The following is a 27,382-nucleotide window of genomic DNA, read 5'->3' on the forward strand; positions in this document are numbered from 1 at the left end:
ATCACAGTTATGTAAAATAATAAAAATGTATGTTATGCAAACAGCATGGACTGTTAAAGAGCCTTTTTAAAGTAAACATAAGATTAGGTTTAGGGTTAAAGAAATGCATAATGGGGGGGTTTATGTTAGAAAAAAATTTGTGTTTTCATATCCTAATTTTATAGTGTCTGTCTGTCTGTCTCTCTGTCTCTCTGTCTGTCTGTCTGTTTGTCTCTCTCTCTCTCTCTCTCTCTCTCTCTCTCTCTCTCTCTCTCTGTGTGTGTGTGTACGCGCGCGTGAGCACGCCTGAGCACATGCATGTGTTTGTATGAAAAGCTACAGCAAAAATATTAGTAGAAATTTTAGTGAGTTAAATACTGGCCATGTTTATTCTGTTCTTGTTTATCTTTATACTTTCTGTAGCCATGCATTTCTTCAGAAAGCAGAGCCAACAGCGTGTTTCCTGGATGGGAATATTATCCAATAGTTTTTTCTGAAGGTTTTCAGTCTAGTTGACAGTTTCATCTAACTATGTTTTAACTCTCAACCTAGAGATTTTATTTGTTTCTTTATTTTTTCATTATCTTTTCATCTGCATTGGTGTTTTGCCTACATGTATGTCTGTGAGAGGGTGTCAGATCCCCTGGAGCTGGAGTTACAGATGGTGCTGAGATGAATTTGAGTCCTCAGGAGAGCAGCCAGTGCTCCCAACCACTAACTACCTCTCCAGCCCCTAGAGATAATTTTTAAGTTATGTTTTGGAAGTAATAATGCTTCATTCATTTTATGAATTTATCTTTGTCAGGGGAGGCTGCAAACAAGTCAGACACCTTAATTGTTAGATCGATTTTGCTACTCCAAAACCAATAACAAGAAACAATGGGGAGAACTCACACCAATTTACTAACCCGTGCTAAGTCTGTCACTTCTCTACAGAGGCAATTTCTAGCTCGGCCCGAGAATTGGTGTTTTTAAGCCAATTGTGACTCTTTTCTAAAAAGAAATCGATGTCCTTCTCTCTGTGTCTTATTTTATATAATTGGAAGTGCACCAGTAGATGTGTGCAGTTGGGAACCTGAAATATAACTTTTTTAAATTATGCAACTGTTTGCGAAATTCACTCAGCTTTTCAGAGTTAAAAATAGAGTCCGTACAAGAAGTTTTTCCTGCTTTCTTCCCTAAGTAAACTACTCTTCAAAAGGAAAATGTAGTCATTCATTTAATGTTTGGGTGTTTTGCCAGCCCCTATTCTCTGCACCCTGTGTGCACCTAGCACCTGGGATGGTCAGAGCAGGGCACTGGGTCCCCTGGCACTGCACTGTAGACTGCCATAAGCTGCCACGCGGGGGCTGGGAACTGAACCCAGGTCCTCGGAAAGGGCAACAAGTGCTCTTAACTGCTGCACCATCTCTCCATCCCCAGAAATATTTTTTGGAAAAAATATAAATACCCCAAAAACTAAGCCAATTTTTTAGTTATGAGAATATAGGAGTTTTGTTCTGTGGATAAATTTTTCAGAAACATTTTAATGTGTTTTTTTTTTTTTTTTTTTTTTTTTTTTGGTTCTTTTTTTCGGAGCTGGGGACCGAACCCAGGGCCTTGCGCTTCCTAGGTAAGCGCTCTACCACTGAGCTAAATCCCCAGCCCCTTTTAATGTGTTTTTTAATACTGTTATTTGTACATTATTTAAAAAAAAAAAACAAGCAGAACAGAACTGTGTGTCCTGGACAGATATGAAAACCTAGGCCTTCTATGACAAACCTCTCTACCCCTCAATGACGTCATATTTATTGTTTTATATTTTCTTTTTTTTTTAAATGTAAACTCATGAAAAAAACTTTCCGTTTCAATCCAGATTAATTTACCTCAGTCTATATTTTTGCAAGAGTGTCTGTTAGATGAAATACTAGAATTAAAATGGTTAAGGAGCTATGCCTACAATATTGTCTTATCTTCCAAGCCCTGCATAGCTCCCCAGTATCTACAGAGTGGGAATGAAAGAATTTCAGAAGCAAAGTCATAAACAGGTTCTCCTGTGGTTTCTTCCTATAAAGTTGTAGTTGACAATTTGAGAGCGAGAGCCTTCTAACTTCCCGTTCCATAGGAGAAATCCAATTCTCCAACCCTACTCCTTTCCCAGAAGCGGGGGAGAGGGGAGAGGGGGGAAAGGAGAAATCCACTCCATAGAAAATCAGGAGGCTGTGTCTCCTCTGCAAAAGATCCCTCGATGCTTGCTTGTGAAATGGGCATATTTTCAGAGTCAGAACAAGGTCAAAATTCCAGCCCCATCTGTTTAGAGCATGGCTGTCTTTAAGAAAATGGCTTAACATTTCCTGCTCCATAGTCTATGGAATGGAGATCACCCAATACCTGTTTTCTGTGAGAATGCAGCCTGGCAATACAGTGCCAATGATGGTCAATATTGGAAAGGGAGAGCTAGAATGAGTGGCTATTATTTGAGGTGCGTTCCCCACAAGCACCACGACAGGCAGGGAAATGAACTGCAAAGAGGTGAGGATGAAAACTTGGGCCAGCTTGACTTTGTCGGGCTGAATCAGATGCTGAGAGTCTGACATCAATTAAATATGCTGGCTACCATATTTAAAAACAGTCCAGTCTGGGGGAAAGTTTCCGGGTGGACTACCATCCCTGGTGCACACGAGGCTCAACTCAAAGCACATGTCACTTCTTCCAAGAGAGGCCTAGGGCAGGACTGGTGTGGTTTTAGTCCCAAAGATAACTTGAAGATCATTTAGGCTACTGGCCATCTCTGGTCCTGGCTGTGGGAGCTTGGGGTAGCCCCTGTCTAAATAGATAAAGCAAAGATCATTTAGACTATTAGCTACCTCTGGTCCTGGCTGTAGGAGCTGGAATATGGTCTGGCCCTACAGATAACACCAATCACAAGGCTATTAATCACCTCCAATTCCCAGCTTTCTGGGTGGAAAAACAGGTTTTACGTCCTTTCTTTTGAAAGGACAATCTGCATGCTTAACATTCCTGGTTTCCCTGGTGATCTGTGGGTGCAAAGACCTTCATGTTCCCAGCAGATAACCAAGCCAAGTGTGTCCTGAATGGCTACCATCAGTGCAGAAAGCTCTACCATCTTGGTTAGCACACACTCGCCAACCCACGCTCATCTAAATTTTGTTTGAATGATTGTTTTGTCTGTGTGTGTGTGTGTGTGTGTGTGTGTGTGTGTGTGTGTGTGTGTGTGTGTGTACCATGTGTGCTTTGTGCTGGCGGAGGTCAGAATGGAGCATTAGATCCCATTGGAGTTCGGTTCCACTGTGAGGTGACACGTGGCTACTGGGAACTGAACTGGAGCCCTCTGTGAAAGCAGCAGATGGTCTTCACAGCTGAGCCATCTCTCTAGAGCCAAGATGCTCTTTTCTTTTCCCTTGGATTTTTTTTATTTACATTTCAAATGTTATTCCCTTTCCCCGTTTCCTGTCCATAAGCCCCCTGTCCCTTCCCCCACTCCTTCTTCTATAAGGATGTTCCCCTCCCTATCTACCCCCTTCCTGTCCCACTACCCAACATTCCCCTACAATGGGGGTACAACCTTGGCAGGACCAAGGGCTTCTCCTTCCATTGGTGCCCAACAAGGCCATCCTCTGCTACATATGCAGTTGGAGCCATGGGGTTAGTCCATGTATAGTCTTTTTGTAGTGGTTTAGTCCCTGGGAGCTCTGGTTTGTTGGCATTGTTGTTCTTATGGGGTTGCAAGCTTCTTCAGCTCTTTCAATCCTTTCTCTGATTCCTCCAATAGGGTTCCCGTTCTCAGTTCAGTGGTTTGCTGCTTGCATTCACCTCTGTATTTGACATGCTCTGGCTGTGTCTCTCAGGAGAGATTTATATCCAGTTCCTGTCAGCATGCACTTCTTAGCTTCATCAGCTGTATCTAGTTTTGGTGGCTGTATATATATGGGCCACATGTGGGGCAGGCTCAGAATGACCATTCCTTCAGTCTCTGCTCCAAACTTTGCCTCCATATCCCCTTTATCAATATTTTTGTTCCCCCTTTTAAGAAGGAGTGAAGCATCTGCATTTTGATCATCCTTCTTCTTGAGCTTCATGTGGTCTGTGGATTGTATCTTGGCTAATTCGAGCTTTTGGGCTAATATCCACTTATCAGTGAAAGAGGCTCTTTCCTTAACTGCAGTATTTCTCACACCCTTTAATAATTCCCACAGGGAATATGGTGTGCCCTCACCAGCGGCCCTCAACCTCGCTGTCTGTCTCCACATCCCTTACAGAGGGATCAGTGCTCTTCCCAGTGTCTCCTTACCCTCAGCTACCTGCAGCCGCTCAGCCTGGGCTTCTGGGAATCTGTGTAGAGAAGGCGGGGCAAGAGTGGCTGTGCCTGCTCAGGAGACAGTAATTTGTCACTCCCCCCAAGCCCCCACAGTGCTGAAGCCTATTTTAAGAGAGATGGGACATCACTGTAGAAAACAAGGAAGCACCAGAATAGGTGTGTGCTCAGAAAGAAACAAATATGTACGTGTTTAGATTTCTGGGTCTCACCATCTATCTAAGTAGCACCTTGCCTTGGGGCGATGGGAAGTCCAGGCCAAACCTTTCTTTTTTGAGATGTTACTCAGAGAGCACTTTCTCTCTCCTTTCTCTCCGACCATCACTGACTCGACTTTGACTTCTAGGACCATTTCCCTTGGGCAATCTACAAGAACCTAAATCAGCCAGGTAGACCCAGGGGGTGAACTTCTACATTTATGAGTGTTTCCCACGAGTTACTCTTCATCTAGTACCTTTTGGAAGTCTCCCACCCTATAGGGGTCGCATGACAGGAAACAGTAACTCGTTCAGCACAAAATCCCGCCCATGTACCTCGAGCTAAGGACTAAGAATGCCAGTCACTTCCACTTGACAGAGTGGTTGCCGTTTCTTGATGAAAAAGAACGAGTTTGGTTTTTCCTTCTGGGCTTCAAATGGATGTCACAGTTCCGGAACAATGCCATCATACTGGGAGGGCACCATTGCTCTCGTAACAGGTAGAGACTGCTGCTCTTACTCGGTATAAAGTTGGACCTAAGTGGTTGTGCAAAAGACCCGAGAATCTAGCTGATCAGCAGTCGGCTCTGGAATTGGCAAGAGGGTGAGTTAGAACTTGAAGATTCTGGCTTCTGGCTGAGCATTCTGCCTCCCTCCACCAATAAGAAACTGTCTTGTGTGTGGACAGTGCTCAAAGGCTGGCCTTTATGTTGAAGAGTACACCTCAATGGATGCAAGAAAAATGATGTCAGAATTTGTCCATTCATTTACCAAGTATCTACTGTGTTCTAGACCTTAATTCTAAGTACTCTGGTGTTGGGATCACTGCCTATACAGAACATCCTTTCTTAGGATCTAAAAGACAGTTTAACAATTTTTAAAAAAATGGACGAAAATGAATAAAGTACCTTTGCCTTTGTTTTAACCCAGTATTTCCTGTAAATTATTAATCTAGAGACTATGCTCTGTGTTTCACATACTGCGGATAGTTCTGATTTAAAATGTGGGGAATTCTTATGAACGCACAAAGGGCCCACCTGAGTGTCTCCATGCTCCAGAATGGTGACTGAAGAGATACTTCAGGCTGAGGGAGAGAAGCCTACCTTCTGGGACACACCCTCACCTTTAAAGTCGAAAGAGGCCGTTTTATTTAATCACTCTGAGTAGTGAGACAAACAAGTTGCTTTACACTAACCAAAATCTCTTGAAATGCATCTATAAACCTGATGTCAAGTGACAGCATGCTGAATAATAAGGGCATGAGGTCTGGAGGCAGAGAGACCCTGTTCCCATGACAGCTCTGACCGCTTGTGTCACCTTATGTAAGCTATAGCTCTTGTGGGTCAATTATCAAATCTCCTGGGAGATGGTGACAAGGCTCAGCAAGTAATGGTGCTTGCCGTCAAGCCCGAGGACCTGAGTTCAATCCCTGGGATTCACATGAGGAAGAGAGAACTGCCTTCTACAAGCTGCCCTCTGACCCCCGCATGTGTGGTATAGCATACTCACACCCACATACACTTAACATAGATGAATACATTTAAATTTAAAATCTGAATCTCCTGATTTAATCCATAGAAAGTACTTAGTATAGGAAGCTTTTATTTGAGCAGAGAATTGAAAATTTTAAGTTACTTTTATCTCTTGGTGCCCATGCCTGGGCTGTAATGGTATCAATATTCAACTGTAGAGTGAGCATTGCAGAAGTCTGTGTGGCTGAGTCTGAAAGTGAGGTAGATAATTTTAGGTTGGGTTTTGGTTTTCAAGCAAGAGACCTGTAGTTCAGCTGCCCTCGAATTCTGGATCCTCCTGCTTCCACCTCCCCACCCCAACCCAAAGCCAGCATTATTAGTACAGCATGAGTTGTCACCCATAGCTGGGAAAGATAGTTCTTCATCAGAAACTAAAAAGGTTTTTGTAAGGGACAATGTACACTCTCTGTGGGTGTACAGGTGAGGGAAAGATTAGGAGTGGTGAGCTCCAGGTCACTCACCCATCTTCAGGCTGTGCAGAGGGAGGTTGGGCTGACCTGATGAGGCAGGCAAGGGTAGCATGTGAGCAGGAAGGCTGTGAGCAGGAGGGTCCAGCAAGGATGGCAGACACATGGGAGCTGGCGATAGAAAATTATGTCCCAAGGAGACTTGTATGATGTCCCCTTGAGAATATGAAAAATCCCCCAAGGCATCCTGCCTTTAGAAAACTTGTGGAAAAGCTCAACAAATATGTTTCAAGCCCTGCAGCCTTGATCTGTGTTGTCTTTGGGTATGACGTCACAGGGCCATTAGATTTATTGTGGTTATTCTCATTATATTTCTCTCTCTCTTTTTTAACTGTTTTATCCTTGCCTTCATCATTACCGCTTATCACTAGATCCGTCATGGTGACAGTGATTTCTATATCAAGATATATTGTTGTTTCAAACAGATCATCTTAGTTATTTATATATTTTGTTTCATCATCTTGTCTGTTGTACATTATATAAGTTGTTGCTATGGAAGATTTACTGTTATTTCATTTCCTCTGTAGAGTACTTTGTTTTGAAACCATGTTTTCATGTTGGATGCGTCTGAGAAAAGTTCCCGTATGTGGCTAACTCCACTGTCCTTAAAGCATGGTACCAAAAACTGTCCCTGGCATCTGGCTTTAGTGTGACTCAGTTTTCAGGAAACATAGCTATTTTATAAACTTTTCAAAGAATTGGACTTTGGGGCCACAGTGGCTCGATTCTGGTATGCACAGTGGACTTTTAAAAATATGAGGTTAGTAGTGAGAGCACCAGTGGAAGGGGAAGCCCTGGGTCCTGCTAAGACTGAACCCCCAGTGAACTAGATTATTGGGGGGAGGGCGGCAATGGGGGGAGGATGGGGAGGGGAACACCCATAAAGAAGGGGAGGGGGAGGGGGATGTTGGCCCGGAAACTGGGAAAGAGAATAACACTCGAAATGTATATAAGAAATACTCAAGTTAATAAAAAAAATATGAGGTTAGAGGAACCAAGTTGTCATCCCCATTTCTGCTACAGTAGGTTTTGGGTGGTTTAGTCCAGGACACAGATAAGTATAAAGTGACTCCCTCACTCACCTATCTGACTTTTAGGATTAAACAGATGTGATAATGTGGCAATGATAGAATTAACATGGAAAACAAAACCGAAATTTGTATCAGGAATAAGTTTAGAACCATGTAGCTTTGTATCAGTGAAGGGCAAAGACAGTGGAACCTTAAAGATTTATATATATATATAGATAGATATAGATATAGATATATAGATATAGATATAGATATAGATAGATATAGATATAGATATAGATATAGATATAGATATAGATATAGATATAGATATAGATATAGATATAGATATAGATATAGATATAGATATAGATATAGATATAGATATAGATATACTCTCTCCATATATATACATACATATATATGTATATATATGTATATATATACATACATATATATATGTATATATGTATGTATATATATGTCTCACTACTCACTTTTAAGCCCTGGCTGGCTTGAAACTCACTGTCTCATCTAGACTGGCTTTGAACTCATAATCCTCCTGTCTCAACTTTTCCAGTCCTAGAACTACAAATACTCTCCACTATACTGAGTGATTCCGTGGTAGAGCCATTTGTGGTGATACACCCAACGATCTCTGTAAGAGAGAGTGAAAGGGTTGAAGTCTGAAAGCTGTGGGATTCCTTCTAAAACTGATGGCTGCCCAGCACTCCAGCTTGGCCGTAGGTGGAAGTCTAGTAGTGTGATGTCTTCAGGAAGACAGACGGGCCTTTTTAAAACAATAACCACTTAGACCTTTTATAACAGGAGGTAGATATGTCTCTGGGTGTACACCACATGATCTCTACTGCAGTGGTATGAGAATATAAATGTGTCCAGGAAGGTCTACTGTGAGAAAAGATAGGATGGAGAACATGAGTAGTTTTGAACTCATAGTAGTGTTTCCAGAAGAGGTTCCAAGGATGCTAGTCATACAGAATGACCAACTAGATACTTGATAAAGTGTGGGCAATACCGGTCGAAGAAAATGCAAATGGGTTCTTTACCACAAGCCCTTCAGAGCCTGTAGTAATGTACCAGTATGCCTGAAGTATCTCCAGGAAGGGATTGTGTAGCATGAATGTTTTAACTTTTCCCGATTCGTTGAACCACAAAGCTGGGTATTCTCCCAGGGATGGGGATATAGCTCAGCAGGTCGGGCATTTGATGAGCATACACAAGGTCCTGAGTCTGAGTTCCAGTACTACAGGAACACTTAATTAATTACAGCACTGAGAAGCAGAAGTTCAGGATCAACCTCAGGAAAATAGTGAATGACTCAGTTTAAAAAAATGGGTGAGTGAGTGAGTGAATGAGTGAGTGAGTGAGTGAGTGAGTGAATTTGGATAGATGGCTAAGCTAAGAACTGAGTAGGAAGGAATCAAAGTAAAGAGAAAGTGTGTCAGTTCTAGTTAGGGGAACCGTTTTGAACCTATCCATCCCTGCCTCAGGTACTTCTTCCTTTTGCACCCATCACCTCCTGCCCTGCATTCCCCTGCCACCTTCTTCCTCCCAGTTGTAACATGAAGTAAAATTATTTATTTGAATGTGTCCCCTATCACCCATTCTTCTATTGCCTTTATAGGTGGGTGTGTTCTTGCAAACTCCCAAGTGATCCTCAGTGAAGTAGAAGTCTTTGCAGGAACAAGGATGGTAGAATATACCATGATGCTTTGAAACTGTGTGCAGAGAGGTTCTACACATTTACAACAAGTGTGCACATACATGTGCAATCTTCTTCTTTCTTCAAATTCACCTGGCTGTGCACACACTCAATCTTAGTTACCTTAACTCTGATGGCTAACCAAGGAAGATAAAGAAGTCGATGATGATCTATAAAATTTTATAGTGAGCTTGTTGGATAGTGATGTGTAAAATTAATGCTGCTTCAGGGATGTGGGAGGACAGATGTGAGAAAGGTCTCCCTTGCATGTATGACAGTGTAGGGCTATTCACTAAGCTGAGAAATCTGTAAATATGTATTGTCAGGGATCCCAGTCTTGGTATAACCATAAATTTTTTTTCCAGAACGCCAACCGGGCACTTCTATGGCCAATTCCAGTCCTGTTCCTTCAAGTTCAGCTGGAATCAGCAAGGAGCTGATTGATCTCCAGCCCCTCATTCAGTTCCCGGAGGAAGTAGCCAGCATCTTAACAGAACAGGAACAGAACATTTACCGCAGGGTCCTGCCCATGGACTACCTCTGTTTCTTAACCCGGGACTTGAGTTCCCCCGAGTGTCAGAGATCACTGCCCCGTCTCAAAGCATGCATCTCAGAATCAATCCTCATGTCTCAAAGTGGAGAGCACAATGCCCTTGAAGACCTCGTGATGAGATTTAACGAGGTAAGGAACTACTTGGATGTTTCTGTATTTGAGCCAACATGTATGATTCTTAAGTGTATTTCTTGTCTGGGGTTTGCCTGTCTTGGATATCTCTTTTACCTATCTGCCTTTGCCTATTTTGAAGTGGTCAGTTTCCTTCCCAGGCCCTGAGATTTCCACCACACTGCCTTCTTCCTCTTCCACACGGACATCCTAGCTGTCTGCAAATCTGATGGAGTCTACGAATATTCCAATTCCTAGATTCCTTATGCACCCATTTCCAACAGTGTTTGTAAGAACTGTGTCTTGGTTGTAAGCTTTGATAGCCTGACACCTGGCCACATCTAACCATCACCCCTTCTCAGAAATGTAAATGGCCAACATGCCTGGAGCTCTTCATCTAAGGAAGCACGGAGGTAGTTCCTAGGGAGATATGAATCACTCCACTCCTCTCTCTGCATCCTCACCAACATCTTCAAACCCAGAAAGTCACCTTAAGGCTCTGAGAGATGCCAGAAGCCAGGTCTAAAGAGCACGGTGAGAGTAGAGTTTGGAAACACTGAAGGTAGAGCTTGTATATGCCATCTAGGGACTGGGTTGGGGGTGGGAAGCCAATGGCTGCCATCTCTACGGCTTAAGTCAAACAGGAAGTGACAGGAAGGAGATGCAGGTCCTGGTCTTAAAGGACCCTTCTTTCCCCATAATGTGCCACACACCCATCATTTTTTTTTTGTTCTACTTGCTATAGTTTGAATTTCTTTTGCCCTGATTACCAAGTTATTGGTTTTTAATATGGGTATGATAGGTTCTTGGTTGGTTGGATTTCACAAATAGCACAATTTCTGATTTGGCTCACTTATAAGCTCTGTCTAATGCTAGGAAGACTCTCATTGCCGGTCATGCATATCTCTGGTTGACAGATGGTCAATAAGCCTTTGTTATGTGTGCCCTCCCTTACTCTTGGCTTCAGTCTGCAGCACCCAAAGCTTTCCAGTAAAGACCCTGGCAATGGTAGGGCATATCATCCACCAGGATGTAGCCCAAGGGATGAGGGAAAGTGTTATAGGCTGAGCCCAACTGACTTCATGTGCAGATGAAGAAGCCTGTGTCCATGGGCCTGGTAAGTGAATGATCACCATTTTATGTGCACCACCTGTCTGCACAGTAAGGAACCGTGAAGAACAGCCTTCCCATCCTCAGTAAGTAAACCAAGGTGCAAGGACAGTCACTGGCTCAGGTGACACAGGAGACAGGTAGCTGTTGAGAGATCCGAACTCATATCTTCTGTACCTTCACCTCCACAGTGTCCTACATGTCACCTGCATTAAGGGTGATACTAGCTAGAACTGGAGATTTCCATCCCACTGCAAACTGAGACAGAATTACAGGAAATCCATAGGAGAGCTTGCAAACCACACTGACCCAGAGTTGTTTTGTTTTTAAATAAATCTCCTGGTGGTCTTGATTTTACTTACTGATAAAAACGGATGGGAAAAATGAAAGTTCCCATAAACGGAGCGATTTTACTGTTTCGTGACTTATTTGAAATTGCCAGCTCTCTTCACTCTCACATCTTTAAGACCCCATTCTTGTCTTCTTAAAAAAAATTTAGACCTTAACTTACAAGTGAATTGCCAGAAGTTTTAAAAATCTAATTTTAAACCAAACTTGGACTTTTTCCATCACTGCTATGGCCTTGGGAGTCAATGATGAACCAGCGATTCCCTGACTTAGAGCAGAGCTAGAGATGGGGCACCCACAGCCGGGGTGAGGTATGCTTTGGGCTATCTCTGAAAATAGTTTAGCTGCAACTCCAGAATGTAAACAAGGTTTCTGGGAAAACACTTAAACTACTTATGAGAAGAGAGTGTTTTCAAGTATTCTCAAGCATCTATTTTCATACAAATCATGGGCAAAGTGATTAAAGCTTCAGGCAGTACAGTCATCAAAGGCAGATTCCAAGGAATTTCCACCAACCAGCTTGTAAATCGCTAATTCTGATCACTTTATACTAAAAGGTGGAAAGGCTGTGTAACATTCAAAGAGAATGATACAAGAATGACTTTGACATACTCATAGTGGACTACCTCCAAATTAGTGTGATTTTCTACAAAGAAATCAAAGGATGCTGAGAGGGATGGGGAGGAGACAGGTGGATTCTGGAGGTCACTGGCCTGCCAGCCTTGTTGAACTGATGAGTTCTAGATTAATGAGATACCCTGACTCAAAAAATAAGGTGGAGAGGAATTGAAGACGATGCTGGACACTGACCTCTTCTCCCCCAACCCATGCACACACACGTGCATATATCTGCATACACATATGAACATACCCATGACCACATACATACACCACAAAAAAGGGAAGGAAAGCCCACCTATTTGTGAAAGTATCTTTTTTTTTTGGTTCTTTTTTTTTGGAGCTGGGGACCGAACCCAGGGCCTTGTGCTTCCTAGGTAAGCGCTCTACCACTGAGCTAAATCCCCAGCCCCTGTGAAAGTATCTTTTATTCGCCTGATGTAATCATCATCTCCCTGACTTATTGTTTCCATCTGCTAACCTAGGTCTAGTTCTGGAAGCTTCTAGCCCCTGTACAATTCAATCTAGGCCAACAATGTTTTTGGCCTCTGAGACTTACTGCTCAATAAGATCACCCTTTATAGTTCTTTCTGAACTCTGTCGGCTGGTTCGACTCAGTTGCCAGGCTCAAAACTCTTCTCCAAGATGACTGATTCAAACTGACTTCTCTCATCTTCTGACTGATTTGCTCTCCTTGGCCCCATACTAACTTTAGCAATATGTTCTAGTTTTCTGGCTCCTTTGCATTCTCGGGTCATTCTGTCTTCTCCTGTGTCTAGCTTGTTCTCTTTTCAACCTGTCTCTATATAATTGTCGCAGTAAAACTGCCTCCTTCCTGGTCTCCCTCTGAGCTGCTCCCTTTTGTACTGCCCACCTTTCCTTTCTTTCCTCATGAGAGTTTGGCCTATCCTATTCTGCCAAATCTTTCTCTGGTGCGTTGCTTTGTCTGACTCTCAAACATCATTTTCAAACAAGGATGCTTCCTTCTACCAACTAGCTTTACCTTCATTGTTTGGGATTAAAGGTGAGTACAAAGGATGTGTCTGTATTCCAGCCAGAGTAGTCATGTTGCTAGATTAAAATACCCATACACTTATTTAGTAAGTGCTCTCTCTGTACTGGATATTTTCACATTTTTTTTAACCTTACAGCTGTCATGATCCCTGTCTTACAGAGAAAGAAAGTGAAACTTAGACAGCAAAACAAATACTGATGGGATTCTTATTTATAGAATTGATGTAAGAGTCGAAGGATTGAGGCAATTGGGGAGCCCCAGGAGAACACCACAACCATCAACATTGCGTGTAGAACCACTGATTCATTCCAGAGTTATTAGGCGAAAAGCAATGTGATGAGAGATGGGGTATTTGCATAGTCCCCAAGCAACTTTCTACAAGATCCTGGCTAATCACAGAATAGTACAGTGGAGAAACCCAGCCACAGATACCGTCTCAAGCTTCCTTGACCAGTAATGATGCATGTCCTTTTGTACCCTTACTTAACCTGTTTTTAAGGGGTGTGATGTTACCTCTGTGTTCTTGCTACAGAGGCGAACCAGAATCTAGTAATGAGAAAATGTCAGGCATGCTCAGGGTTGAGGGACAGCCAATGCTTTAGACCATGTCAAGGTTATGAAAGGTGAAAAATCCGAAGCTCTCAGCATTGGAGAAGAGACTTGACTAGTTCACTGGAGAGTCAAGTTCTAGTGAAGAGTAGCCTGGGGGTAGGAGTAAAGTGATGGGGAAACAGTAAACCTCTATAAGGTATACAGTCCTATTCACTACAGTGTTAATGGTTATGTCCTGGTTTTCATACTTCACTATGATTATGAATAATATTAGAATCCAGGAGGGGTGGGAGAAAAAAATGTGTGGAAATTATGTACTATTTCTACAAGATTTGTACAAGTCTAAAATTATTTCAAAATAGGTTTTAAAATGGCACAATGAGTTCAGGAAGATGGAGTCACTTACCCAAAGTCACACAGTAGCAAAATGGATATCAGACCCTGGGTTTGTCTTCCATCTGTCTTTTCCTACTGCCTTTCTGCTTTTTTAAATTATGCATCCAACTTTCTGGTAAATCTGGAAGTGCTGATTCAGAATTCAATTAGCCTCGAGCTCTTCCCATGCTTTCCCCTATATCTCTTGTGTATTTATCCGTTTTTATTGTCTCTATTTGTGTTTTTATCTAATTCTCTAATTACTCCTGCCACCAGTCCCCTATTCATTCATTCATTCATTCATTCATTCATTCACCTATACAAGACATCCCTACTGCCTGCCTATTGTGCTTTCTCCTCTTCTTTCCTCCCAGTGATGGGGGCCAGACATACACAGGCCACTTATAAAATAAGAACTTAACACCATTAACCAAAATGGTGTTTTGTCAAAATTAGAAACACTTATCTTCGAGAGAAAGAAAGTCCTCAGCACATCACTGGACCCTAAAGAGACAAAAGAGAACGTCAGCCATTGCAGAGAGTACTAGTCCCCGGGGAGAGGCAGATGAGTTTATTAGTACAGTCAGTCATCCCGGCCCATTTATTCAGCACGTTTGAGGAGCAAGCTAGTTGGTGCTCTAAGGAAAGTAAATAAGAGTGTGCAGCTGCCAGAAGCTACCCCGGGCAGACACAAATAACTACCAAAAAAGGCAGCGAGTGCATGCAGCATGGAGTGCCGCAGACGGTGCGGGTGGAGGTGCTGAGGTGGGAGACTGCAACCCCTTCTGCTGAGCTCCAGAGTCTATCTAGGACTGATCCTTGAGCAGGAGACATTACAGGGAGAAACCGTGGGGCAGGAGGGATATTCGAACGGGAAGACAATCCACTGAACATTTTCGGTCCTGAGTAAGACTTCCTGGCGTAGCGAGGTAGCCTGCTCTTGAGGGTCAGCAGAACATGCGAGCTAGATGTCGCCCACATCCCGAACACTCCGTACCTACGGACTTATCTGTAATGAGGGGAAAGGGAAGAAAATTCCTGCTGCGACATTGTGTAATATTTGTTCTGAAGAAAGTATGGCTAAAACGCAGCTCTGAGAAGAACCATGAAACTGCTGGAAAGGTTTTGCCACTTGAGGGAGACCAGGAGATAAATCACTCACAGCGTTTTTCCCAGCTCTGTAAGACTAAGGTGCACATTAGCCAGACACCTGGCCCTGTTTTCTCCTTGAGAATACCCAGAAGCCCACGGGAGGGGGACGTCCTTAAGGAGGTAGGCATCAGATAGGTACTGGACTCAGCCCTGCAAGCTTGGCCTGAGAGACAGATTTTTCTGGACCTTCTTAGGCTGGATCTGTCCCTGAGGCCAGCATCTTGACCTTAAGCTCCCAGGAGCCAATGTTCCCTCTCTCCCTTTGGATGAGCTGCCTTGCTTCCTGCCCACACACGAAGCTTCTTTCTTGAAGAGTCTCAAATCATATTCTTTCACCCTCTTTTTCTTTCTTCACCCAGCTTCTGCTGCTGGCCCACATTCTCTTTGATCTTACTTTGTTTTTATTCCTCTTACAATAAATTCCCAAGCCATTTTTCTTTTCTAGAAGACAGAGACGCACTTGCCCGGTGTCCTCATCTCAGAGATCATAAGTAGCTGAGAAGAGTAGAGACTGAATCCCCACCTCACCCCTCACAAACACTTTTCCTCTATTCCCTTTCTCAGCACACCCATGCTGTAACACAGGGTAAAGGGGAGCTTTCTAGGGTCACAGCTCCCAGTCTTTACTCCCCAAACCTGTGTCCTGTGATATGGCCTCTAACCTTGCATGGCCTTCACCTGTGATGACTGGTTTGCAAGATCTGTTCCTGAAGTGACTCCACACCCTGTCACTGTTCACACATGGCCATGCTCTCTTCCGCATCACCAAGAGTTGCGATCTCTGGCTGGTCACATTCAGCCTCAGGAGGCCATTAACGGGGCTGCACTTATCTGGGCTCCTCCGTCGGTACGAAGGCAGGTCCTAAGTCCTGCATTGGAACCTCCATTAGCACAGAGACCCCAGAGGCCTCTGGACCCTGGCTGTCTTTACCCACGTGTGGCTAACTGTGTCATTCACCAACCTGCTTCTCTCAGCTCCACAAACCTCTGGTCTCGCGTATTCCTTCCACTTGGTAGATCTCATGAGCCACATCAGTTCAGCAGTTCACAAGCCACTCCTCTATTTAAACACACACACACACACACACACACACACACACACACACACACACACACACACAAATTGGCACAGCCTTATTCCTAGGAAGAAGATAGATAAGAAAAGTAAGCCACGTTTCTAGAGAAAAGCAGTTCAAGCTGATAGCCTGTCCCCCATGCTCAGCTCCCCAATTCCTCCCATACTTCCCAAGTGACAGCCATCACTGCATCAGACTCTGACTCCCAGACGTCTGCCTTGTTGTCACTGAGGACAGACTATTCCTCCAGAAAGCAGAATACAGAGCACGGGGTGGTGGCGAGGTACAGTCCTGCACTTGAAATGTTTGGAGAAAATAGTTCTGAACTTCCAGAGCCAGCCGTGTTGAGAAATGTTTCCTACCAAAGTTATTCCCTGTTTTTGTAAAACCAGGCAGCTGGGACACCCGTCTGTCTGTTCAGGGCTGGGTAATCTGTCTGTCTGTTCAGGGCTGCTGTATAAATTGCCTTCCTCAAATGAATACACATATAGGCTGGTAAAGACACTTGAGGGAATAAATTCCAGCTCACTGGCAAGTCTCTCCATGAAAGACATGTATCCCAGGGCCATGTGTCTCCCCAGAAGTGTCCTCCCCCAAGAGCAGTGTTGACTGAGTATGGTAGAATGCACCTGTAATCCCAGCTTCTCAAGAGGCTGAAACAGAAGAAAACACTTGAGCCCAAGAATTAGAGGATAATCTCAGCAACGTACCAAGACGCCATCTAAAAAGAAACAAAATACAGCACAGAGGTCCAGCTATCTAACCTGGAGCCAACTACCTAACCCCTCGCCTTCTCAGTCTTAGAGATTAAACTTTGGTCCTCACACATGCAAGGCAGACACTCTGCAAATGTGCTAGTTCGCTCTGTGTGGTTGCGGCCAAATACACGAGGAATGTAATTCAAGGCAATAGGTTGTTATTTCGTGTCATGGTTCCAGAGGGTTCAGCTCCCTGTCATCTGGCTTTCTTTCCAGCCCAGAGTAAGACGCAGCAGTGGGAAAGTGTTCACCTCATAACAGCCAGGAAGCAGAGGGAATGCCTACACATCTTCTTCCTTTCCTTTCCTGGGTAGAACATCCAATCCACAGCAGGTCTTTGTTTCAGCAAGCCTCCTCGCTCACACACTTAAAGAGGTAGAAACATACGTTAGCAATCTCGGTGCATCTCAGACCAATCAAGATGAAGCCTCCCAGGTGATAATAGTATCTGTCCCAGAGAGATGGTGTAGGGAAAGGACTAAGCAGGGAGCGAAGGCACAGTAGTTATTCAGTGTTAGAAAAAAGACACTAAGGTAACTATTTTTTTTTTCAAAATAACTATCGATAAAAAATTTCATCATAATTTTATTATATGTGTTAACCAGTCACTCACTTAACAAGTGAGACAATGTAGGCTTGGTCTAGCTAAGTAAATGATTCATACTTTGCAGAGCTAGAATGGGAACTCGAGTGTCCTGACTCCCTGAGCCATGTTCTTGGTATAGGGTTCTTCATTGAACACTGAAAAGGCCTGATGTCTGAATTTGGATGTCTTCCACTGAAGGAAAGCATTTCCTTCCCAAGAGAATTCAGAGCATCTCTCTGACTTCAACACTCATTGAGTTCACCCGTTTCCCCTTCTGATTCTGAAAGTACAGCACCTCCTTCACACTGGGAGAGGCCTGGAAGGGACCTTCTGAGGACATGCATTCATCAGTTTAAGGACAGGCGCATCCAGAAACACTTCAATCCCAAGAACGGTAGAACTAAGAACGGTATTAGTGGAAATTAAAATTGGCAAGAATTGTGACATATGGAAATGGGTTGTGACAATAATCATTATTATCAGAAATAGGAAAAGTGACTCAGAAACTCCAGCAGCCCTGCAGGGCTTTGGTCCTCAGTGGATCAGATTACCTTGAAGCCTTGAATATGGTGGGAAAGATTACATAAACTTTAGTCAGAGACAGAGCATTTGAGCCTCTCTTTGACTGTAGTAGCTGACCCTATTAGGATATTTCATTCAGCTCTTTGAAAAACCACTGTCTGAGAGATCTTTACTGCTCATGTAAGAGCCAAGAAGGAATGTATTTATGCTTTGCCAGGGATCTGCATTTGCCCAAAATATTTAAACAGCCATAAATCCAACTGCCATCTCAATGCTTCTCATGGGCATTTTTTTGTACCAGTTTATATCTGAACTGCTGTTCTGGGTACTAAGACACATTATGGTGCAATACAGGCAAACCATCTGCCCTGGCAGAGCTTGTGTTCTAAGGATGCCGTAAAAGCATCTCAGATATGCCCACAACAGAACTGTTGGCTCCTCCTTCTCAGTTCATATCGCACCCGTTGTATTCTCCACACCCCGGACATACCCCATACCCACCCTAGTTAACAGTGCCTCTCTCTTCCCAGGTGTTCAGGCCAATAACTAGGGTACATCCTTGGTTTATGGTTTTCCGGAACCCTGGTATCTAAATCATCAGTAAGTCCTATTCGTTCTTCCTAAAACATGCATCCTAAGCTAGACAGCTCTCCCCATTCCCTCCACGTTGGAGGTGGCCAGCACTGCATCCTATTCCTCCTGCTTTCGTGCTGGTGTGTCCTGGAATCTACTCTCAACCCTGTAGCCAGAGTGATAAGTTTGTAAGTGTAAACGTCGTGTTCCTTTGCTGAAAGTCTCCCCAATGGCTGAAGATACCGTTTGAGTTTGATTCCACCCAGCTTTCCACTCTAACTGTATCCTGCCACACCCTTCCTCTCTCTGACTCTTGTCTAAACACACAGAATTTCATTTTCTTCTGTGAATACGTTCCTCTAGTTTCCTCCACATAGCCGCTGTACTTGGGGTTTCTGTCTGCCTAGAACCTGTTTCTCTGGGTAATGCCATACCTATAGACTTCTCAGGACCAAATTTTAGTTCAAGGAAACCATTGACTTGCATTGGCTTTTCCTCTCTCCCCCTATCTCTTTAGACTCAGTTTTTCCCCCCCTAACTTGCTCATGGCTATATCTCTTTTCATTACATAGTGCCACACATATAATACGGGTCCAGTAAATAAGTACTTAATAATTTAATAACTAATGATGCTGCTTGGTGTTATCAATTATTTATTGAAACAGATGCCGTTAAAAGACAGAGAAACACAAAGCATGCCTTTCCCCCCTTAGGGATTTACAGTCTAGTTCAAGGGCATATGAGGTATAAAATATTGAATAAACATATGCATGGATGAAAAACCAGTGCCAAGCACTAACAATTATGGGGGAGGTGGTGACAAGCTAGCACTCTGGGTTTGTAGGATGAGGAGAGCTCTATTGGGAAGCCTGGGCAAGAGCTTGGGTTCCAAATCACTGTGGGACTCTGGGCAAGTTCGGTAGTTCATCTTCATTGTTATGGTGATTGGCTTTGGGGTCACCTGGGAGACATACCTCTGGGAATGCAGGTGAGAGCCCTTCCAGAGAGGCGTGACTCAGAGGGGAAGAACCGCCCTGAATGTGAGTGGCACTATGTACAGGCTAGAGTACTAGATTGAGTCCAAAGAGGGAAAGGAAAATGTGAACCAAGTATCAGCATCCCTTTCTCTAGGTCTCGAGACCATGAAGGCCTCATGGTTCCACCCCCATGACTTCCACCTTGATGGACTTTGAACTCTGAGCCAAAATAGTTCTCCTTTGTCAGTTATATGATCCCAGCAATGGGAATAATGTCTGATTCAGCAAGTAAATGACGTAGTTTCAGGTCCTGTTTCTCACCTCTAAATTGTAATAACTTTATCGGTTTCGCCATTCGCCAAACGCACTTTCTCACGAGCTTTTGCTGAAACCTTTGAGCCCACACTCATCTAACCTGTGTTTCTCTAAGGTCAGATGCTCATGGAAAGCCTTCCTAAGTCTAAGTCACATTGATAGTGATATACAAAGCAACTTATATCGAAAGAAAGGGAAGTTGGTTAATTTGACAACTATTTGAGGGTATCTAATTTTTTAGAGATTTTTTTAAAAGAATTATTTATTTATTTATTTCACGATATGAGTTCACTGTAGCTATCTTCAGACACATCAGAGGAGGGCATTAGGTGGTTGTGAGCCACCATGTGGTTGCTGGGAATTGAATTCAGGACCCCTTGAAGAGCAGTCAGAGCTATTAACTGCTGAGCCATCTCTCCAGCTCTGAGGATATCTAGTTTTTAAGGATAATACAAAAGTATATTTATTGATACAGAATAATGACTACAATATTTTAATGAATGGAAAAGATTTTACACTTTGTTTGACCCAATTTTGTTAACCATACTGTTTCTGAATCTATAGCTAGATATGTATTCACATAGATAGTAAAATACTTGTCAAAATTTTAGCAATTGCTCTCTTTTTAAAAATGTTTTCCTTTATATTTTATTTTATGATTATTAGTGTTTGTCCGCATACGTGTTTGTACATCACATGGCGCCTCTACAGAGGCCAGAAGAGGGTGTGGAATACCATGGAAGTGGAGTTACAGACGATTCTGAACCACAGTGTTGGTTGGTACTGGGAATCAAGCCCAGGTACCAATGAATCCCATCTCTCCAGCTCCACAATGCTTGCTTGCTTTGTTTCTTTGTTTCTTTCTTTGTTTCTTTCTTCCTTCCTTTCTTTCTTTTGGACTGATAGTACTACACATACTATTTACCCCCTTTTTTATCTTAAAAATTTTTCCTTGTATGTAGTACTATTATATAAGAATATTTTACATACATATCTATTATATGTTCAGCATATACCATGTAATCCCCTAGCCTCCCTCTTGTCCCTTTCCTCTTTGTTCCCTCAAACACTTTCACTCTTACTTACCTGACGTATATACTTACATTGTTTCATGCATTTCCATAAAATCTAGGAACCACAAATGAGAAAAAACACTTACTTGTCTCTCTGAGACTGGTATAATTCAGTTAATATAATTATCTTCAGTTGCATCCATTTTCCTGAATTATAATACATATGTTTTGAGGAATACCAGAGACAAACATCATCCATGAGAGACAAGTATTATATCATTGGCTTACCACGTAGTCTCTTCAACAATTTTCCAATGATGATTATGGAGAAAGTAGTGATGGAATTGCAGATGGTTCTGTGCCTTGTACTGAGTCAACAACAGATAAACACGTTGTTATTTATATATATATATGTATATGTGTGTGTGTATATATAAATATATATATATATAATTTTCCCTTCCTTTTTTCCCTTCCAAACACTCCCATATACCCTTTCACACTTCTTTCAAATTCATGTTTCCAGGACTGACTTTTTGATATTGGATAACCAAATGGTGTGCTCTTCCTGGGGGAGAGCATTTCTCTGGCTCTCAGCATTCCTTAGTTGCCCACAGTTCTTTATGTAGGGTTGAGGCCTGAGACCTCATGGACTTGCCCCATCACTTTAGCATGTATATTGATGTTGTCTTTGCTGAACTCATATTGGTAAGACTTTATGTGTAACTTCTGACATCATCATGACACAATCTCAAGAAAACTCTCTGGTCCTCTGGCTCTTAAGATTCTTTGGCTCTTAAAATCTTTCTGTCCCCTCTCCTGCAATATTTTCTGAGCCCTGGGTGCATGAGTTGTTTTGTAAATGTAGCCGTGATTGATTGGTTGTGGTTTTCTGTAATGGTCTCCGTTGCAAAGGGATTTTTTGTTGTTATTGTTTTATTTTGTTTTTTAACAAGAGGTGAAAGTTATACTTATCTGTGGGTATAAGAAAAATGGAGTGTTGTTAAGGATTATGCTGGCTTAGTAAAGTGGTGGTTTGTGGGTTCTCCTCCAAGATTCTCAACTTCAATAACCCTGGATAGTTGGGTAGGTTCCAGTGCCAGGCATGATTTCTCCCTTGTCTTAGGTCCAACTAAAGAGCTGTTGATTGCCATCAAGGGTGTCACTGCTGTGATTCATGGGCGTCAGAGCAGAGTAGGACTATTGGTTGCTCCCCCACTTTGGAAGCTTCCACGACACCGTCTGATACTGTGAAACCTGATCCTTAAGAGTGCAGGCTTTTGGGTCAGTTCTACCTCAAAGGCATCTTGACCCTGCTTCTGAAGTATATAGTGTCTTTATCAATATGAGTTTTCTCTCTCTCTCTCTCTCTCTCTCTCTCTCTCTCTCTCTCTCTCTCAACCAAGGGCAATAACAATAGACTGTAATGATTTGGGAATCTCTTGGACAACCCTGACTTCAAAGGAGGACTTCTCAGGCCTGATGTCAGGGGTCTCGTTAGATGATCTTTGGCTCTTAAGGGAGCATGATCTGCCTAAGTGAGAAAATGTCATTTAAATTTTATATGTGTATACAGACTTATGAACACTTCATATTTTTTATCACATCTAGTGTTCATACAACACTGAAGAGAGGGGATCATTGTGTGTTGCTCTTTTCTATCAATGGGATAAAACGCCTGATGAGAACAACCTAAGACCAGATTTATTTTGACCCAGTTTCAGAGGCTTAAATATATCTTTGCAGGGAGGTAGGACAGACCAGTTCATACCGTGGTAGCCAGGAAACAGAGAAGAGATAGACACAGCCACCAAGGACACATCCACAGTGATGTTTACCCCCTTCGTCCTAGGCATGCCTTAATCCATTCAGGTTGACAACTAAGGTTAACCACATCCTTATTTTGAAAATAAGAACGCTGAGGTGCAGAAGTGTGACATAATTTGCCTAATGCTGCACAGCCTCGGAGTCTCTAGGCCAAGGGAAACTCAGACTTTTATTGGTATCTAAGCCCAAACTCTTTGCATGCATATAATATGGTACCTTAAAAAATAAATGTGTCCTAGAAGGCCCTGGGTATAGAGATGAGAGCACAAAGTGCTGTTTGTTTAAATATTTTAAGAGTGACCCAGTGAGATCAGGGTTTGGTCTTCCAGCACCAGTCCTGTGGGATGTTTGCATGTATTCTGTGGTCTAATGCATAAGCCACACTATGAGTGAAGAATGAGGAGGAAGTTGTTGGTTGGTTTTCCCCCCATTGTTATGTCGGTGCACATGAAGACTCTGTCATTTGCTCTAGGCCTTGAGCCCTTGCTCACCAAAGCAGCCTGCCTGCAGTTCCCTTGAGAAGGAGGGAAGCAACAGGGAGAAGGCAGAGTATTCCACAGGAGGGGAAGGACAGATGCCAAGGATAGTGAGGTCTGCATCCCTCTTGTGCTGACTCATGAGTCTGCTCTTCTGAGCTTACGAAGCAAGCTCTGACTGCCATTGTTCAGATTCCGTCTGCCACAGGCAACTGTGAGTTTCTTTCCTTCTCGTCACTCCTCACGCTTCAAAAATGATACAAACAGTAAAATCACGTGTACATCATTAGGGTAGGAACAAAAAGCATGCAGACTGGTCTTGGACTGGATGCAGCCAAGACATTTTTCAATAACCCAGCCTGTAGATTATTCTTTCCCTTCTCAGGTGCCCATAGCCACCATGACTCAGACAATACAATCCATGGTAAAGATGCACAGCAAGAAAGACCTTCTTTTTCTGTTCCTGGGCATCTATAGTTCAGGATATTATATATACTAGGCAAGCTCTGTCAACTGAATGACATTCAGTCCTAACAAAGATGCTTTGAATTTATAAGCATTTCATATACATGTGTTAACTGAGTATATCATTTCTGGTCTTTCTCACGCCCTGTAGAACACATTTCTTAAAACTACCAAAACAACAACCACGGCAACAAAATTAATCAACAAGAGATGCATGCATGAAGTATTCAAAGTGTCCAATGGTTGAGGACACACTTCCTCACCCCAGGATGAGGGGTCCAGGTTAGAAATGGCTGAACATTAACCAGAGGAATATAGGGGGGAGGCATGTCAGGTGAAGAATCTAACTTGTTCAAATTTGCCAGGCAGGAAGCACATTGTAGATTGAAGGAAGAATTGAATGGAGGAAGACCTAGCAGAAGAGAGTAACCACAATTTGAAAGTGATAAGGAGATGCTGGGGTGATAGCAGAGTAAATGGAGAAAATAGTCTTAGATGTGTAGAACAAAGAATTCCAGTGCTCCAGTGGCTGATTGAGTAGTGAGGCTGGATGGCAGGGGATGCAAGACTGACTCAGGCTTTCTAGCCAGGACATTCGGGATAAGTGGGATGTGTGTGACATCAATTAGATAGCTACAAAATATACCTTGTAATATAATAATAATAATAATAATAATAATAATAATAATAGTATAAAAACAACTACACGTTTAAATTCTGCTCCTTATTTAATTATTAGCAGGGCCTTTGAACATTTATCTGAGTTTATTCCACCATCTGTGAGGTAGGGCTGAGTAGTTTCCTCATAGTCAGTGATTGCAAAAGTTTAGTAAGAAAATGAATCGTTAGTTTAGGATAGGCCCCACACACATAGGTGCTCAATGAATAGAATATGTTGTCTCTGTTGTCATGAATGTTCTTGCCCTCACTATCATCCTGAGAGGGTGGGGACTACAGGTTTTACAGTGTTTGTAAAGAGTGGCATCTGCAGAGATTATGAGCCCGGAGATCTCATGCTAGACTTGGGCAGATGTGATTGTAGAGTCTGCCCTCTAGAAGGGCTGCATGAGCCAGGGGAATCCATCTGTCCTCTGAGACATCAAGTGCAAGAGAGAGCACAGGCTTCAGTGGAAGGCTTTGGTTACACCTACTGCCACGGTAGATGACAAAAGATGCAGTGAGTAGAGGAACGTGGGCCTCAGGAGAGAACCAGACTGAGTGATGGAAACAGAGACAGGAAGAAATTACAAACTGTGAATGACATCCTGGGGCTGAGACATGCGTTCAGAATGGCTAGCTGATCACAGGCTGGCACAGGATTTGCTCTCCTCAGCTTCAGACTGGCACACCCGAAGTGTATCCTGAGATAGTGTTTGCAGGAGGATTTCTACAGATTACACCAGAGAACACACACACACACATACACAGACATACACAAAAACAGGCATGCACACACACACACATATACACAGAGACATCCATAGACATAGCACACACTCACACAGACTTGTTGTATACAACAGTTAAAGAAACAGGATACATGTGGTGATTTGTCTCTCTGATCCCAGTACTTTGGAGGCAAGGGTAGTTCAAGGCCCTCCTCAGCTATTGAATTCTAGGCCAGCCTGGGTTACATGAAACCCTGTCATAAAAAGAAAGGAAGGAGAGGGAGGAAATGAGAGAAGGAGGAAGAAAGGTAGGGGCAAATTTGCTTGGATGTGCAGCTCCTAGGTAAGGTGGATACATTTCAGCATTTGAAGGTTGGGCATGGAGATGAAGTTGAATTATTTGTGACTTTGGCTGGAAAAGCTAACCAATTCCACCTTAGAACAAGCAGCCTACAGAGGTATGAGCTTCTTAAACTGGAGGTTTGTGGAGTCTGGATGACTGGCTGCAAAGCTGGGATTAAACTCATGACTTGGATTAGAAGTTTGTCCTAGATCAAACCAAATCCATTCCACAGCCTGTTTCTGTGCATCCTATGAGCCAAAAACAGGTTTTGAGAGGGGGTGATGGGAAACAAAGGAACTTGGGGGGAAAGGAAGGTTGGCAATGATGTAAACACGATATTCCTGTATGAGAGTCTCAAAACTTTCAATTAAAAAGTCCATTTTTGAGACAGGTAAAGACTATGGTAATCCAAAATGACATTACCCAGAAATAAAATCTTACAGGGATGAAAATTGCTTACTTGTTCCTCTGTTGTTCATACTGCAATGGTAGAAGGGAAAAACCCAGATGGTTTGCAAATCTAAAATTCTTGCTAAGCATCCTTTCAAAGGAAAATGTGACCCAAGCCCAAAAGTGTGGTCTTTTTACAAGTGTAAGATTCTGGGAGGGAGGAAGGTTTTTGACTTTTGGATAGATGTTCTCAATTCATTCCTCTTGCTGTGACAGATATCTTAAAGAAAAAGCAGCATTGTAAGAAAAGGTTTATGCAGCAGCTTTCATTTCTAAGTTGTCATCCATCATAACAAAGAAATCACGAAGGCAAGACTTTGAGACAGCTGATCACACCGTGGTCAAGAGCAGAGAAAAACAAATGCATCCATGCCCGCTGCTTGCTTGCTTGCTCAGCAGGCTTTCTTCACTTCTATACACTGTGGAGCCAAGCCTGGGGAATGGTGCTGCCCACAGTAGGCTGGGTAGTTAACAATCAAAGGAGTCCCCCACAGACAAGCCCTAACCACTCAACCTAATCTAGATGATTACTAGCTGTCATAGTAAGAGATCATTGTCACCATCAAAGCAGACTGCAGTACTGGAAAAGTAGCTTGTTGTGGAGAGGAAATGTAGAGCATGGCGAAGGTAGAGTAAGCGGGTGCCTTTGCAGTCCAGGAAGGTGTTTGGAGAGTAGGGTAGAATGACCTAAGTTTATCGGGGACAGAAAAAAAAACAGATAAGCCTTTTCTGTTCTTGATGAGCAGATAGTACTCATTATATCTGCTTTAGTTTACAGCCCAGCTAAACCTATCTGTTGTCACATCTCTCAGCAAGAGGGGGAGTTTCTAAATGTTCTTGTTTATAAATGTGCAGAAGATTTTTGCACATAAAGTCATGCTTTTGTTGGCCAAAGAGAATGAGCACTTGCGTGTACTCTGGCAATCCTAACAAAAATACTGAAGTATATTTATACTCTGGGGGCCAAGACGCATTTCAAAATGACATTGCTCAGAAACATGATCAACCGTCCTCTTCTGTCTCCACTGGGTTTAACCACCTTGTCAGAGCCTTTCCTCTGAAATCTACTCCTGCAAGTATGTTAGCTGGCACTCACTGCAGTCAGTCACACAAACACACGGAGGTTTCCCTGCTGGGACGCTCTGTGGGACGCTCACTCCCCAACCACTGAGGGAGGCAAGCGACTGACCTAAATCTACTGAAACTCTTGTACGAAGTTGGCTTTTAAAACACAAGGTTTCTTTCCTGCATTTTATAGTGTGGTTTTTATCAACATCACATAACAGTCACAAAATACTTGTTTCTCATGTTTTTGAAGTGTAATGGTATTCAGGACTGAATGACAAATCATACACAGGAGCTTAGTCATGGCTCTTTACACGAGACAAGAGGCTCAGGAGGTGGTTAAATGCAAGTAACTTTTGGTTATCTGTGCCAATAGGAGAAGCAGCTACTCTGTTAATAAAAATCCACACAGAAACAACTAGCATACTTTGGCTCACAGTTTAGACTATCCTTTTCTGGGGTGATTGATTATTCGACAGTTGTTAAGAAAC

The 27,382-nt window shown here is 42.9% G+C and overlaps 1 protein-coding gene across 4 annotated transcripts in view; it reads left to right on the forward strand.

Moving 5' to 3' along the window:
- Window positions 1–27,382, forward strand: part of Plce1 (phospholipase C, epsilon 1) — a 309,112-nt gene that overhangs the window by 161,607 nt on the left and 120,123 nt on the right. For all 4 annotated transcript variants that reach the window (XM_039108292.2, NM_053758.2, XM_063262806.1 and 1 more), the window contains 1 exon segment: window positions 9,589–9,905. In XM_039108292.2, coding sequence (XP_038964220.1) covers window positions 9,589–9,905 — 317 coding nt within the window.

This window comes from Rattus norvegicus, chromosome 1, assembly GCF_036323735.1.
Source record: "Rattus norvegicus strain BN/NHsdMcwi chromosome 1, GRCr8, whole genome shotgun sequence".
Taxonomy (NCBI): domain Eukaryota; kingdom Metazoa; phylum Chordata; class Mammalia; order Rodentia; family Muridae; genus Rattus; species Rattus norvegicus.